This window comes from Natator depressus, chromosome 3, assembly GCF_965152275.1.
Source record: "Natator depressus isolate rNatDep1 chromosome 3, rNatDep2.hap1, whole genome shotgun sequence".
In the NCBI taxonomy this organism is placed as follows: domain Eukaryota; kingdom Metazoa; phylum Chordata; order Testudines; family Cheloniidae; genus Natator; species Natator depressus.
In genome coordinates, this window is record NC_134236.1 from 117932809 (window position 1) to 117950021 (window position 17213).

The 17213-nt window shown below is 40.1% G+C and overlaps 1 protein-coding gene across 1 annotated transcript in view; it reads left to right on the plus strand.

The window, feature by feature from the left end:
- The first annotated feature begins 315 nt into the window (after positions 1 to 315).
- The window catches only part of TIAM2 (TIAM Rac1 associated GEF 2), a 112599-nt gene continuing 95701 nt past the window's right edge, over positions 316 to 17213 (plus strand). The window contains exons 1-4 of the mRNA XM_074948657.1: positions 316 to 331; positions 6526 to 6637; positions 7698 to 8903; positions 14058 to 14493. Coding sequence (XP_074804758.1) covers positions 6623 to 6637; positions 7698 to 8903; positions 14058 to 14493 — 1657 coding nt within the window. The 5' untranslated portion in view covers positions 316 to 331; positions 6526 to 6622. The remainder of the gene's footprint in view (positions 332 to 6525; positions 6638 to 7697; positions 8904 to 14057; positions 14494 to 17213) is intronic.

The following is a 17213-nucleotide window of genomic DNA, read 5'->3' on the forward strand; positions in this document are numbered from 1 at the left end:
GTATATAAATGCAAAATATTCTGCCAAGAATACTATGGTACAATTTATTATGGTGTATTTTTGTCATAGGAATATGATTGGAGTTGCAGGAGTCAAAAATCTGCTTCTCATTTGTGAAAGCATGTGACCAAAATGCATAGTTTTAAAAAATACTGTAAATTGCTGCCAATAAGAAACTCGGTATTTAATTCAGCTACAGTGTAACACTAACACACATCCCTGCTTATTTCCTGTATAGATCCATGTACAGCCTTGAAAAAGGTGAAGTCTAGCTTACTTTTTGGCTTTCTGCGTGACTGTCACATTAAACTGCAAACCAAAGTGAACAAAGGTATAATTTATAAACAAGATACTTCTAACCCTGTATTCCTGTGGAACTAACAAAGCAAATACACTAAGCCCTCCCCCTCCCCACAAACATAAGCCGTATAGCAGCTAAGTGAAAAATACAGGCTCAGACTCAGTAAACTATCTAAAATTGATGATGATTTGACCATTACAGAAAGGAGGGTATAAAAGTGATTTAAGCTGACAAGAAAAAGTATTGGGAATTACTGAAAGAAGAATCTTTTTTTCTTAAATTAATTGTCTTGAGCTAGAGAAAGAGGGGAGAGAGTTCGTTGGTCCAAGTCAAAGCCATAGCATTCCAGACCACATAAGTGCAGCAAAAGAAAATAACAAACTAGCAATTTCATATGGGAGAGGGATTTTTTTTTAATTACTCTGAAATACTTTTAGATTCTGCATAATCACAGCACCACTAATTGAGATGAGAGTTTCTTGTGGTGCCCTTATTTGACATGCAGATGGACCAGCCATGTTTGCGAAGACATTGGCACCACCATGTCTTCCCCCCCCCCTTCCTGAAGGTGAATATTACAGTCACATTCTACAGCTGAAAGTCCTTCTAAGGCTGTGTATATAGTATAAGCTAGAGGTTTCCCCTAGCATAGACATCCTTGCGCTAGCTCAGTGAGGGTAAGCGAGAGTATAAATAGTAGTGTAGCTGTGATAGCATGGGGAGCGGCATGGCGTATTGGTGCCAGATATGTACATGTGGGGTTCAGGCAGGTTTGGACTCAGGGAGCTGTGCTGGCACTGCTCCTGCCCGTGCTACTGCAGCTACACCACTAAATATACTCACACGAGCTCTCGTTGAGTTAGCAGGAGCATGAGTATGTGAGCTCGGAATATACCCCCTTAGCTTGTGGAGTACATGTTTCCTAAGACAGAAGGCTGCATTTGGTGAGTTCTGGGGACGCATTTATTTTATACTCCACTCCTCTCAAAGGATTAGATCATTTTTTATAAAAAAATAAATATATACTTAAACAAAATAAAAATCCCCCAAACAAGTGAAAAAACAATAGAGAAAAGATAAATAGCATTTGCCATAGTGTCTCCCACCAGAGGTCAATGCCAAATACTGTAAGTCCTTCCATAAGAAAGGTCAGAGAGAGTACCCCTTTACTGCACTTATCTAAAGAAATCCACATTCATCTGTCAGCGTGGGCTCCTTTTGATTAATCTCCTATCTTTTGTACAAACATTATAACCATGATGGAGCTTGAGGTCAGTATTTGCATGAGTAGAACAGTGAGATTTCCTAGGCTCTCGGTGTACTTTCTTCTATACGTATTTTTTTCATCTTCCTGATTCTCACTTTCAGCACTGGTACTTCAGACAGGGTTTATTTTTGAGTGGCCATGGTATTCAGAAGAGTGGACTCCTGCCCATCGTGTTTCTGTGATGTCTTCTGGCAGTGGAGGACTGGCATGTAAACTACTGGCATTTGCGACTAGAGAGAACCCTAGGACACCAAGATTTTGCAGCCACTGTTCTAAATGAAAGGCCTCTACAGTGGGTGCCTTGCTGATTCATTAGAACAGTCATCTGATGTCTTCTCTCATCTCCAGGTCAACAGTAAAGAATGGAAAGACAAGGCCTTTTTCTTGTTCATGTTTCCTAGGTGGCTTTGCTAGCCTTGGTCTGATGTTTCCCATCTTCCTTTGGTCTTCTGCCCAATTTTCTAATCTGGGGTCCTCTGATGTATCCCAAGCCAGAAAATCTGTTCCATATGGGTTGAATTTTATTTTTCCTAAAATGTTATTACTACCATTCTACCAGCTAAAAGCTCAGTTACCTATGGAGTGTATGCAGTTATATTGCCTACGTGTCTCTTGTTGAATTTCCCCTCACAGATGATCTATTTACATTCAGTAGTGTTTTACAGTCGGTCTTAAACAAAGCTCTTGCTCTTGATCTGCTGAACTCAGACTTGGAACTAATGGGTCATGGACGGGGTGGGGAGTAAAGATAGGTTAATGACCATTTCTCCCTCAATAATGTGCTTACTTTTTCACGGCAGGTGAACAATGGCAATATAACATAAGTGTGAGTACTTTTTTTGGAGCCTGGATATTTCTCCAAGATGCTTCATCCTTTCAAACGATTGGTTCTAATTATTATTGGCAACACTGTTTATGTTGATCTGCCTAGGTTAGAAAGGAGGCTGTATTAGTCTAAAAATCTGTTTTCTGATGGTTTCATAGCAATGGAAGTCTATCTGGACCCAGATCCCTCCCTGCTGCCTGCTTCAATATCCTTTAAGTGACACTGTATTCTTTTAGTGTGAGATTCACGCATGTCCAAAGGACCAGCACCAGGCCTGTGAAGCACACACATCCCCACATAAGATCTTAAAAGAGGGCTTAAGTGGAATTTAAATGGTGCATAGGTCTCATATTGGCCATGCACAGGAGTGAATTTCACACTGAGTGCCCATCAAGAGGAATGAAGATATTTTAAATATTGCATACAAATAGACAGATAGAAGTAGACTGATTCATGTGTGCATGAAGATGCCTTTTTCACCATTGCTTAGAATGTACGTTAGTCGGTCTCTAACAACTTCATAGTTTGAAGAGGTCAACCATAACCAAAGAAATCTACAAAATTGCCACATGACGATCCTACCATAGTCTTTTTCCTTTAGATTTCATCCGTGGATACCAAATAATTCTGCCTTTGGTTGAAGGGTACTCCGTCCTTTTGTGTCTTCCTGTGCACCTTCTGTCAATCTGAAGTTATAGTTCTGCACAATTTAGAATAGAGATGCATCCTGCATTTTAATTTTAGGGAAGTCTTAACCTAGGCAATATCATTGTACTGGAAGAAGAGAGATGGCAGTGCTGAAATCAAAGTAGTGTGGCTCTTACAATAAGTGAAACCACAACAGGAATCTTTGTAGTCCTTGGCTGTAAACTGCTGCCACAGAATAAGCAATTTATTCTGTAGGTCTGAAAACTTCCTGTTCCCTTGAATTGTTGTTTCTTATAAGCAAATCTAATACCAAAACATTATTTTTTATTGTTTTTAAATATTTGCTTTCACCCAATACATTTTGAAAACACAAAATTTGTCTTTGCTTTTACATACAGTATGGGATGCTAATGAGTTCATCTAAATACCTCTTTATAAACCTCTGTTCTCAGAGATTAATAATTTGGTGTGGAAAGTTCCTTTAAAGCTGCAATGTGCTGCTATACCCTTTATTCCCAAGGACATTTTCTATCATTTGGTAAGGCTGTCTAATCGCTATCCTGCCATAATGGCAGTCAGTGAAGGTACTTAAGGTGGAGCCCCATTAGATTAAGAGAAGGGGTGTAGCTGGCTGGCCATTGTCCAGGAGGGATCCTCAGTTCAGGATCTCACTCCCACCCTGGTCTGAAATAGACCTAATTGGTCGATCTTTCAGGGCATGCTACAATGCACATTTTTGTTCTTGAGCCCAGAGAGACTGGGAGGACTTTATATGGAAGATCATAAACATGGGGAAATGTTTTTAGCTGCTGGATTCTGACTTAAGTTAATTATTGGATGTGGTGGTGGTAGGTGGGGGAGAGGGGGTTTCCTGGAGTAGTCTATTGGTATACTTGCATTTTTTTTAATGTATCATGGAGCACCTAGGGTAAAGGCTAAAAACTCTTTTTCATGGAATGTCTAGTACAATTGAAAGTAAATAAACTTTTTTATCATCCTTGAGTGAGGTGAGCCACTTTATAAATACACTGACTACAATGACAGAAAACGTTTAATAGGAGCTGGTTTTGTTCATGAGAGGTATCCATACAGCCGTCTCTGCAAACTGGTGGGAGAATTGATCTCTTAATCTGAAATACAAAGATGCTGTGAAATATATATTTTTATTCTTTTAGATGTAGCTAAGATCAGTCCTTTATGTTTCAATTTCTGTACCTTCCAGAATTAAGGAGGTTTAAAATACGTTGCATCTCTGAATCAAAGAAACTGGAACTTGTCTTAGAGCCTTTCCCATGCACCAGTATCATCTGGGATTTGGCACCAAACTGATTCCCCCAACTCACGCATATTGTAGGTTGTCGAAGGAAAATCTCTATACAAATGTAAGAAAAGTAGCAATGGCTGCGGCTAATTTTGAGAGTGGTGATTGCTCTGTAGTCTTGCAGATGTCATTATTTGTTGTGTCACTGGTTTGAATGTTTAGAATGTCCTGGCGTTCTGAAGTCCCAGAGTGCTGAGAAAAATCCCTTGTCACTATTTCTGTGGAATTTATTGACTGTTTTGTTGTACGTTTGATTGGCTCCTACACTGACTGAGGCCCTATTTTACAATCATTGTACCTTAGATAAATTTATTCCTTCACCCATTATATAATATGTACATGGCATCAGACACGTACGCTGGAAGTTGTACCAGTGACTTGAGCCTTGAAAAACTGATGTCTATCTTGAGGTTCTTAATAGCAGCTTGCTCACTACCCTCTCTGTTAAAAGGATTACCATCCAGTGCACAATCATTATGGAGACCAGATGGTCACTTTGCCTGCTTCTTTAGACAAAGTGGGTTCAATGTCCCCTTATGAATAGAAATAAGCCCCTCAAAGCTTCCTTGCAAGTGTAGTTTATGCTCTGATATGTAGGTTCTACATACAAACTCCCTAGTTTGTGATCTGCTCTTATTGGAATGGTGAAAGCAGGTTTGCTAAAGATTTACACTGACTGACTAACTGGGAACTTGATAGAGTTCATGCATTTTTTTTTCTATTTAACTTGGTTTCATCTTGAATGTAGGGTTTTTCCCCCTTCTGTTGTTAAATCAATTGCTGTGTATTAAAGCTGCTGTTGTTAGAGCTGCTTTATATAACTAATGCTTTTCTAGGCATAGTCAGTTAGTACCTACAAGATAAGGGGATGCATAAACATCTAAATTCCTTATTATTAACATTTCAAATAAAGTAGATTTTTATCATAAGATGTTCAAGTCCCTACATTTTGTGAAAGTCTCTAACAAATGGCTTGGTGAAACTACTCATGGCTTTGTATACAGAGGTGTGTAAACACTGCAGAGCAAGGTCAAAAAATATAATATACCTCTAAGACATTTGTTTGCTGACCTTTGTCTAAGGCTCTCTGTCGATACTGTTTTTAATGCTAGTTTGTGACTTGTAGGTAACCTAAAAGTTAGCCAAATACAAAGCTTGCTGATGAATTCCTTTAGTCACCTGTGTGGCTCTTAATATGTTAAAGACATAAAATCATCCACATTTTTGCACTCGCGCTCTCTCTCTCTTTTTTTTTTTTATAAAGAAGCTAAATCTTTCAGTGTATTTTTTTATTTCTGTGCGGATGGGATAATTTTTCCATTGAAAATGTCATAGTTCTTTGGACTCTTCATGGATTACTTGTAAACTGTCCGCCAAGTTTATTTGGGGGAGGGAATGAATTTTGGTAAACAGTATATCCATTAAACTGCTGTTCTAATAATTTTCCCCAAAAAAAACTTTCTCTACAGTGATGCATTTCTTCTGCTGAGCGTTTGCAGTCAATAACCTGCTGTTGAGTTCTGTGAAATTCAGATCCTGTCCTGTTGTTTTGAATTACAGCCTTTGTGTGCCATGTGAACAGCTGACGTATACTCAGCTTCTCAATAGCGACTTTTGTCTTGTTACCTTTTGGTGTGTGCAGAGCCTGGTGCTGCCTTTTTGTTGTTTTGCTGGCAGATTAACTTAAAATCAGAATAAACTTTAAGAAGAGTTTGCTGGCTTGTTGGCAGGGTAGCCTTTCACCTCTGGGGTTGTGGCTGGAATTCAGCCATGACAGGAGTAAACAAGCACAAAGACATTGCTCTGATCAGTTTGGTACAAGTGGTCCAAATTGTAATGGATACTTGCACAGCCTGATGAATTTTAATGCATGTTACCAAAGCAAAATGCAGAGTAATGGAAGTTTGTGCCAGTTCATCACTGAAAGGGGAGTAAGAAAGAATTAGAAAACATCCCAATATTAGGTTCTATTGCAATAATTTCACACCTGTTAACAAACATAGTGTATAGGAATATGTAGCTGAAATATAAAGACTCTTAACCAATTCTCTTCTCTCTATTTTTGTGCTGTCTTATTTTTATGTTGATTTATCTGATAGCAGAGGTAAAGTATATATAAATATATTTGACTGAGATATTTTTTCCTTGTTTGTATTTTCCAGAAAGTTTTCATGGAATGCCATCCCGTTTTTGGAAAGTGTGGTGGCTAACTATCAGGACAATGCAAAGCACACTGATTGCTAATTGCACCCACATTTAATGGTGATTCTAGAGGTATTTCTGTTTTTATTTCATACTAAACTGTATAGCAAAATACTTAATGAAAAATAAATAGGGTGGAGCAGGGAGGGTTTCAAAATAAATGTAAAAAAAAAAAAATGTGGATTCTCAGAAGCCTGTAAGGAGGCTACACAAGTCCAGTCTGAAAGTTAATATGAAGAGAAGCACCAGTTACTATTTCAACATTGAAAACACGGTTTAGGATGACTTGTTTTTTATCTGTTCAAAACATTCTTTGTCCTTTGTATGTATATTGCAGCCACTGGAGTTTGAAACAAAAGTAAGGGTGGGCCAACTTGGGCCTTTTATTTTCAAGTGCACTTATATGGGGCCAGATTGTACAACCTTCTCACACCAGCAATTGAACTTCTCCTGTAAATGCTACTTTAAGTCAGCAAGGATTGCTCAAGTACCTTTTGTTGAGTGAGCTTCCAAACTTCTGTGTGCTGAACAAACATGGTGCAGCTTTGTATTGAAAGCTATTCAAAAAACCCAAGTCTCCCCCCCCCCCACACCGTTGGCTGTTTTTAATCATGAGTAGGGGTTTACTGAACAATTTATTGAAGGAACATTTTATTTCACCAAAGCTAGTCAAGCTGAAACTGCAGTTTGCGTGTCTCCTGGCAGAAGGGGTTTTCTGAAAGTACAGTTCACTGTACATCTAAGTAGTGATTATCCTGTTGTTTCCCTTTCGTTATGCTATTGTTCTTGGGAGTTAAAGGGTTTACAAGTTAGAAGAAGAAGAAGATGTTGCCAGGGGGTGTGGGAGGAGGGAGGTGTTGAAATGATTTCAATGGGGTTAGACGCCAGCATTTGGTAGCTTTATAGCAGGGTAACAAACCACACAAAGAATGAGCTTTCCTGACCACCTCCCCACCCGCTGGAAAAAAAAAATTATTAAATACTGAAAATGGTTATTGACTCTATTTTAAAAAAAGTTGTTTCATACAATAAAAAAAAGTCCGTTTCCTGTTTAGAGTGTAAAAGTGCTCTATTCATCTTAGTTCTTCATCTTCTGGCCACTGATACTAATGAAACTTTTTTCTTAATTTAGTGGAAAATGGGAAATTCAGAAAGTCAGTACAGCCTTCATGGATCAAAAAATCATGCTAATGCTGCATCTGGTGCCAAGCAGAAACCATGTTCTCTGAAAATTCACAGCATTCATGCGAACGATGAAAAGTCTTGCTCCTTGCATGGATGGGGACACAGCAGCAGTGGCACTAGCTACAAATCGAGATCACTAGCCAGAAGCTGTCTCTCTCACTTCAAGAGTAACCAGCCTTATTCACCGAGGCTCAGTGACACAGTGGCAAAGTCCTCTAAAGGCAGTATCCATGCCAAACACAGGACAAATGCCTCAGGGAACTACTGCCAGGGAAGCAATGCGGCATTTTTTCCTGAGAATGGTTTCCATTATATTGGCCTTGAAGCTGCAAGTAATCATGTTGCCTCCAGGGAATGCAGTGGACATATTTTAAATTGCTATGGAAAGAATGAGAGCCTAGCATCAACCTCACCACCAGATGACAGGAGGAGCCCCAAAGTTCTCATTAAAACACTGGGGAAGCTGGATGGCTGTTTAAAGGTTGAGTTTCACAACAGTAGCAACAACAACAAAGACTCTACAGAGGAATCCAATGGACCAGTCCAGCTGCTGAGGTACTCGCCTACTTTAGAATCCAAATCTAATGACCTGCTAGATGTGAGGAGGAACTCCAGTATGGATGACACTTCAAGTCATCGTCTATCTCCCACTGACTCAAGACTTAGATCCAGTAAAGGAAGCTCCCTAAGCTCAGAATCTTCATGGTATGACTCTCCCTGGGGAAACAATGGGGATATCAATGAGCTGGATGGCTCCTACCTGACCAGGAGCACTCCGGATACAAGGATTCATGCTAGTTTTCCCACAAATGACAGCAAAAAGTCCTTCAACCAAAGTTCATCTCTTTCCTCCCTCCGCGATCTATATAAGGATACAAATTTAGAAGGCAGCCCATCCTCAGATCTCAGGTTGTCTGATGAATACATTGGCACTCATGCCAGCTTAAGCAACCGTGTTTCTTTTGCCTCAGACATTGATGTTCCCTCTAGGGTAGAACACAGAGGCCCTGCACAGTACTCTTCTTATACTCTCCCATGTAGAAAATCCAAACCCCTAAACGAAGATGCCTCCAAGAAGGATACATTAAAAAGCAGGATGCGACGCATAAGTGACTGGACAGGAAGCCTCTCTAGAAAGAAAAGAAAACTGCAGGTATGTGGAAAAACTCATCCTAAAGTCTAGTACTGAGAGCTGTAGATACCTTCCATTAGTGTAATGCCTGTATTTTGTTTTTCCCATAAGACTACTCAATGATTGGTGAAAATTCCAGCTATCTCGAATTGTCATTTATGGAAGCAAATACATCAGTGAATAGATTTTCAAGTCGCTAGATTTTCATGAGATGGACTAGAGCTTTTAAAATAGTTTCAGTGTTAAAGCAAAGAGATATCTGATCCTGTAGATCAAAACATAATTTGTAGCCCCGAAAACGTCTATAAAAATAATCTGAAAAGTGCAGTAAAACAAATCCTGAAACATGGGAATGTGCATGTTGTAAATATCTTTTGTAAACTTTTTTCCCCCTCATCACCAGTGTTCGCTGTTATCCCTCTCAAGTTAGGAAAGGACAACCCAGTTATATCTCCAAATCCAACTGTAGACAACGGGGTTTTTGGTTAAACCTGTAGTTTTATGGAGATGTTATTATCTAGCTGTCTTCTTCCTGTGTATGAACCTGGCTACATAATTCTCTGGGTATCAAAACTGAAGTGCCATCTGGTTAGTTAGTGGGTGTCTCTTTAGAACAGTTTAAGGTTAATCCCATCAATGGGAACTGAGGATAGCTGTGATCGAGACTGAAATTCCTGTCTCCTGCTCTAGGTCCCAGAATCAGCTCCGTAAAGGCCAGACTGTGCCTGGCCTTCTAAGAACACACAAATGGGGTATGCAGAAACTTCCCTCACTCCCATAATGCCTCCCGTGAAAGGGCTGGCCAAAGTTGTGCTCTCTGTGCTCTCATCAGTTTAGGGACTGCTCCCTTCTAAAACTGCAGGGATGCAAGCCACCACCAAGGTGAGCAGAGAGGAGGCAGAGCCATGTACCTGTACATCTTCATACCATCCGGCAGTATTATCTAGCTAAATAGGAGATCACACATGCTCCCTCTAAGGGATGATGCAGCAACTGTGCTTCTCCAGTGTGCTGGGAAGATTTGGTAGGCATTATGCCATCTTGTGGCATAATCTTCCTGGAGCTCCTCCTCACTCTATACCACAACCAATGTGTGAGCCAAACTGACTTCAAGGCACAGCATATAATATTAAGGGCCAGTTTGTGCCAAGAAATCAGGTTAATCTGAGGGTTGCCTTTGTAAATTCCAAGAGAGGGCCACAGAATTTGGCTCTGGGAAACTGAAGGCTGCTCAGCTCGTTCATTACCTTACTTAACACTTTTTGAGAGTTATTATGGAGCCCTCAAGTTTCTTGAAACCTTACCTTAGCACTCACTTGTTAGTTAGAAAACAGGAAAAAACTGAATTAATAAAAAGTGCTTTAGCTTTTTACCCGAGGTTTCTTCATTGATATAAACAGCACTGAATATTTAGATTTTTATAAAAGTTCATATCAGGCTCTAAATATGATGTCCGCAACATAGCCCTTTTGTTATGCATTAGTTAATTACAACATTTTCAGAATGATATCCGGTAAGGGATTAATGGCTGTTTTGCACCAGCTGTGTATACATAGTAAAGAGACTCACTGACTTCCCCAACAGCAGGGAAATGTTGCTGGTGAGTCTGTATCAAACCAGACCTGGTGAAAGGAAATCAACCCCAATCCTAATTATAGTATCTTACTTTGAAAATGCTGGGCTTGAGTAACAGAGAACAACTGTCTTTGAGATGAGGACTCTAGCAACAACAGGTTAAAACGTGTAGCATCTTGTCCATAGATGTAGTTTGTTTGTGGGGGCTTGGCTGGGTCCTTTCCACTTTACCAATTTTAAACATGTTGTAACTGGCTCAGGGGATAGCTATGCTGTCACTTGGTTACAGTGGAGTGTAGCTGGATCCCTAGAGAGACAAAAGTTCTCAAAGTAGTATTGGTTTGGGGCTCGAGTCCCTGTCTGACAACTTTAATGGAGTTTACAACCAGTTAGTGGCATGGCTTGCACTTAATTTAGTGGGCCCCAAATGAGGCCCTATTAGTGATTTTGCAAACCTAACAATATATTCCCTAAATAAACTGAAAATTGGTCTTTTTGTAGGAAGCTGATTGCTTCTGAAGAGCGATAAGAAAGTATTGAAATGCCAATGTTTCAGCATGTGCCTGTGCCAACACTGGATTAAAGAAAGGGGAAATGGAGATTCCCAAATCTTACCAGAGATTTGCAGCTAGTCAGTGCCTGGAGTCAGGCCAGGAGTTGTGTGATCAATGGAATACAATCATTTTGCAGGAACATGCATAATATATATATAATATTTTTTAAAATCTTGCCTCTCCACTTGCACTGGTGAGAATGCTGCTGCCTTCTCTCCCTTGCTCAATATAGCTCACATCTTAAACCTTTTATATCCATTGTCATTTTTTTCTAACTCCAAATAGTCTCAACTATCCAAATAATATGAACCCAACTCTCATCCAAATCTGCATATTAGGATATTCATTCCCTCTCACTTTCATTGGAATTTAGGATTACTCCTGCCTCCATCTGCAGGAATGAACTTCAGACACTCAACTTGGGGCATGGCTACACTTGTAGATGTAGAGCGCTTTGAGTTAAACCAGCCTTCGTAGAGCGCAGTAGGGAAAGCGTTTCAGTCTGTCCACACTGACCGCTACAAGCGCACTGGTGTGGCCACGTTAGCAGTTCTTGCAACGGCCACAGAGAGCAGTGCATTGTGGTAGCTATCCTAGCATGCAAGTGGCTGCAATGTGCTTTTCAAATGGGGGAGGTGGGGTGGAGTGTGACAGGGAGTGTGTTGTGTGTATGTGGGGGGGAGAGAGTGGGTTTTGGGGGGCTGAGAGCATGTCAGCATGCTGTCTTGTAAGTTCAGACAGCAGCAGACTCCCCCGCCCACCCCTCTCTCACACACACAGCATTCCACAGTAACGGTTGCTTTGTCTTGGAGCAGATAAGCATGCCAGTTGTCAGAAATGGAGCTTTCAAAGAGCATATCCGCATTCTTGCAGCAATTCCAAAACAATGACAAGAGTGGCCACTTGACTTAAGGGGATTATGGGATGTTTCCGGAGGCTGATCAGAGCACAGTAATGCAACACCTTGTTCGCACTAACGCCCAGGCATTTCAGCCAAGGCGCAACAAGCGTTAATCTTCTCGCCAAGGTGAAGTACCAGATGCACTCTACGTGCCTTGCCAGTGTGGACGGGTAGTGAGCTAGGGCGCCCGGGGCTGCTTTAACTCGCAAGTGTAGCCAAGCCCTTGATTCTGATATCAAGCCACTTTTATACTGGCATAACTCAGCTGACTTCAGCAGAGTGATTTACCCCTTGGTAAATGCTCCTTCTGGGCCAGGCTGGCTTCTCGCTGTCCCGTTCTGAGGAATGTGCCAAATGGATCAATATGTGTTATGTTGTTGTTTTAGTGCTCTGAGACTAAGTCCTAATCGTAGTAAGCTTTGTGGAAAGGATAGAGTTCAATTACATGCTGAAACTATACACGCTTATAGGAAAGCTGCACCTATTTTGCTGAGCACATCTAAAAGATTTAGATGTTAGAAGGGTTTCTTCCAGATTCAAACTTAAATGTATTGTCTTGGAACATAATCTTTAAATTAAATCTGGCATTTTTGAGCCTACTGCTGAAAAGTGACCTTCCTTGTGAAATCTGCAACGGCATGGGATCTCCCTGTTGCTCTTGGCTTTACATTGGAGGTCATCATACTATCAAAACATGACGCAGCTTCTTCCAGTACATTTTAGATGTGCCGCATCTAGGATGTGGCAAAAAAATGCAGCTGCTTTCCAAGCTTCTGGTGCGACTAGTTCACAGGAGACCAGTGTTTGTTTACTTTATCCATATGTAGAAGTCAGAGTGCAAATAAATATTACTATAGAAGCAGTGTAAACTTGAGCGAAAAATAACACTTTCCTGGGTAATAGTTGTGCTTCTGGTTGAGCTATTTACAGCCACTGGCTATTTTCAAGTAAAATTTGTTAGATTTTTTTTTTCCCCATACAAAAGGCAGCAAATAGTTTCTCTCTCGCTTATTCTTTAAGTATAATGTATTTTTTAAGAATATCAGTAAAATACAGTTGGATGGGAGATAAATCCTCCCATCAGATTGGTGGAATGGTTCTCTTTGACAGTGGAATTTAGCTTGAAGAGCCCAATCTTGTGAAATACTAAGACCCCTGAGTGCCCACTGAAGTAAGGGTGCTCAGCACCTTGCTGAGTCAGGCCATGAGGCTCGGAACATCCATGTAGCCAGACTATTGCAGGAATGAGTGAACATTCCACATCACCAATGTGGAATTAAAATCATATGTAGAACAGTCATCTCAAAGAGCTTAAAAGGGAACTGCCCTGCTCGGTTGCAGAAGAAGTGAAATTGTATCATACAAACATGAATAATACAAATGGATTTCACAATATACTGCCCCCACTGAAATAGCAATGTCTACAATCTTTAGAAAATATACACCACTGCATTTTAAAACCTGGATTTGTGCAAATCATCCAACACACTTTCTCTTAGTTTTAAAACAAAGTTGAGCACATTTATCTTGGTTGGTAGATGGTGAATTCAGTGGGTTTAAAAATATTTCAGACTGACATTCTTCAGATCCTCAGGAGGCAAAATCAGCCTAGCTCCATTAAAGTCATCAACTTACATCTGTTAATCCAAAGATCCAAAGTTTTTAAACGGTCAGATATTGAAACCTTGCTACCTAGATTGAATTCAATTTCACCCATTATAAAACCCCTGTTATCAGTGTTACTGTTATAGTCAGGTTGGGGTGTAAAAGACAATGTCCCTGTTTCACGACGCTCAGGAAAACAGATGAATTCACAGTTGTCAGAGGTATATGGTTCTATTCACAATGCCCATTGGGCTGTTGGAAATCAACTCTCAGCAATTATCAAGGAGTTCTATGATTTTTTTTTTTTTTTTCTAAAGGCCTGTTGAGTCAGGAAACACTGCTGGTTTGGCAATTAGCCCTATTGGGATTCTGTTGAACAAAAATGTTGCAGTAGTACTGACAGTAGCAAAGATCGCTAAGATTAACAGGCACCATCATGGTGAAAGCAGGCACGCTGTGATGGAGTTTGCAATGGCGAAACATGAAACAAGACAGTATGTCTCTTCGCCATAGATTACTTGCAATTTGCATTATTTACAGGAGCCAAAATCCAAAGATCTGAGTGAGTACTTCGACAGCAGAATTGATAACCTTGCTACGGACACTCTGTCACCTTCGCAGCTGTCTGGTTTGCTGTGGTCACCTGGCTCTGGCCATATTCTGCCCCAGAGAAGTGAATCCACTAATGCAATCAGCAGTGATGCCCTGAGGCAGAACATTTACGAAAACTTCATGCGGGAGCTGGACATGAGCAGGATTAACGCTGAGAATACGGACACATCAACAGACACAGAGGACTCCAGCAGTGAATCATTCAGTTCCTTAGAGCAACTGGATCTGCTGTATGAGAGAGAACAAGGAGTTGTGCGCAAAGCAGGGTGGCTCTTCTTCAAGCCGTTGGTAACTCTACAGAAGGAGAAAAAACTTGAGCTGGTTGCACGGAGAAAGTGGAAACAGTATTGGATAACACTCAAAGGTAAATCATTCTTAAACTCTTTTAACCTGCCAACACAGGTGCTATCCATTGTTTAGTGGTCTTTTAAAATGAAACCTAGATAACTTTTTGAACTGAAACTCAGCCCCTGAAGACCTTAGGCATTGTCTACACTAGCACTTTTGTCTGTAAAACTTTTGTTGATCACGAGTGTGAAAAAACGTTCCTCCGACTGACAAAAGTTTCACCAACAGAAGTGCCGGTGTGGACAGCGCTATGTTGGTGGGAGACACTGTCCTGTCGACATAGCTACTGCCACATGTTAAGGGTGGTTTAATTATGCCAGTGGGACCACTTTCACCAGCATAGAGCAGCTACGCGGGAAACCTTACAGCAGTGCGGTTGCATGGGTACAGCTGTAGGGTCTGTAGTGTAGACAAAGCCTAATTCAGGTAGATACTTAAGTCCATGACTAACTTTAAGTACACAAGTCGTCTACTCACATGCTTAAAAATAGGCATGTGCTTAAGTACCTTCCTAAAAGTGGGCCTACATTTGCACCTTCAGCTTTGGTGTGCTTCCCTTACCATGAAACAGCACAGTGTGGAGCCAATCTGTTGGGGGGAAAACGCTGTTTGTGGGTTGGTGGATGACTGTTGGGTCGGAGCTAAGGTTGCACATTTACTAACGATTGTAATGGAGGAAGCAGGTGTATTACCAGCAACGGATGGGTGTCAGCAAATATGTGGAGGAAAATCAACATACGACTTGTTTGGGGAGGCAGAGGAATTTAACAGGTGATTTCCTATATTGTATAGATTATACTGCTGGGAATTGCCTTTTAGTTAATATAATGCTAAGTTAATAAGTAAGGAAATAGTTAAAGTAAATAGTTTCCTAGCATATTTGAGGCTGGAGGAGAGAATAGAATAACCTTCCCACAGATTTCACTTTTCAAAATTATTACCTGACTCATGCATGGGTCTAGACCTGAAGAAAAATAAATTCTGTGCTGTAAGTATTGGTGATGTTCAAAATGTTGCAATGTTAACTCATACAAAGTAAACCAGCAGGAAAGAAAAAAATACAATAATTCTGCACGATAATTCTGAGATCTGTTGTTAAGTGATCAAAATGCAGTCAGACTGAGGCTATGTCTACACTATGCACCTTTTAGCGACACAGCTGTGCTGCGACAGCCGTGCCGCTAAAAGGTGTGCAGGATAGCCGCTCTTTGTCAGCAGGAGAGAGCTCTTCCACTGACCAAAAAAAAAAAAAAAAAAAAAAAATTCACCCCCAACGAGAGGCGGTAGCTTTATGGGTGGGAGAGCTCTCCTGCCGACAAAGCGTTGTTCACACCGACACTTTTCATCAGTAAAACTTTTGTCATTTGGGGTGTGTTTTTTCACACCCCTGAATGACAGAAGTTTTACAGATGAAAGTCCAGTGTAGACAAAGCCTTAATTAACAGGTTATATCACTTGTCTTTATCACTAGACCGAGGCAGTAAAATGAATCACGTCTGCAAATAGCATATGTAAAGAGAAAAAGCAGTATCTGAATACCACCCTTTCCTCACCTTTGTTTAGACACTGAAGTGTAAATATGAGTTTAATCTGTCTTTTGAAAGATTTCTTAAAGTACCAACAAAACACCTTATGCTAAGTATGTTGCACTTGTTTTGTGAGAGTCCTATTACTGTATCTTGAGTGCTTTTCACATGGGATTAGTATTATAGTTACCTTCATGGTGCTGGATCTTTTTGTCTTTGTTAGTTGTTCATAAATAGACATTTCCTTTTTCATACATACACTTTACTTGTCTTGCAAAGATTTTTGTTGCCAAAATAAACTTGTCTGTGTGGATTTCAAGGCCTCCTTCTTTTATTTAATTTAATTTAATTTATATAGCATACTATATTAAGATCAAGAAACTTGCTTCAGAACTCCTTGTGTAGATTTTGATCAAATCTTGGTTTAATTTGTTCTGGAAATTTAAATAACCAAGATATTTTTAAATACATTTTTAAAAGAGCCACGTATGTGAATGAGAACAGCATGTTTCTCTGCATTCTGTTGATATGTGTTTAATTATAAATATGGAAAAGGCTTACAACCTTCTGGTTACCTGCCAAACTTGGATTTATCAGTGTCCTGAGGCCTCCACTTTACTTAGTGTGCTGACAAGACCTGAGCTTGAATAGTAAACCTTTAACAAGGGGAACTGTCCTTCCCATCTGTCCCCTCTAATTAATTTATTTTAACAAGGGAACTTGCTTTCCCACCGATTCCCCCTGAGTACAAGCTTTGATCAAAACACATAGACTATAATCAGTTCCAGTGCAGCATCAGGAGTAGGGAGAATGTGTGGACCTATCCATTTATAAGGATCATAGTTCTGCTGTTACATGGCTGAACTCTAAAACATGCCCTGCTCCTCTGAAAAACTTAAAATTAGTGAAAAACTATCAGGATAAAAATATGGATTGAAATACCCTTCCTTATGTTCTTATAACACCTTAAGGATATTAGAAAGAATTTTAAAATAATATAATTATACTTTTTATAAACAACAATAAATCCAGATAAGTCAAAAATACTTTGAGATGGTACAGTGCTCTCTGACTGAAGAAAACTGGGAAATATATACAGGAACAAAGCACCAACCCATTAAAACTAGGCTTGAATTCTAAACCTCTAACCCAGTTCTCACCTTCCTTGCATTTTATGTGGTCATTTATGTCTGTGCAATGTGTGTGTGCA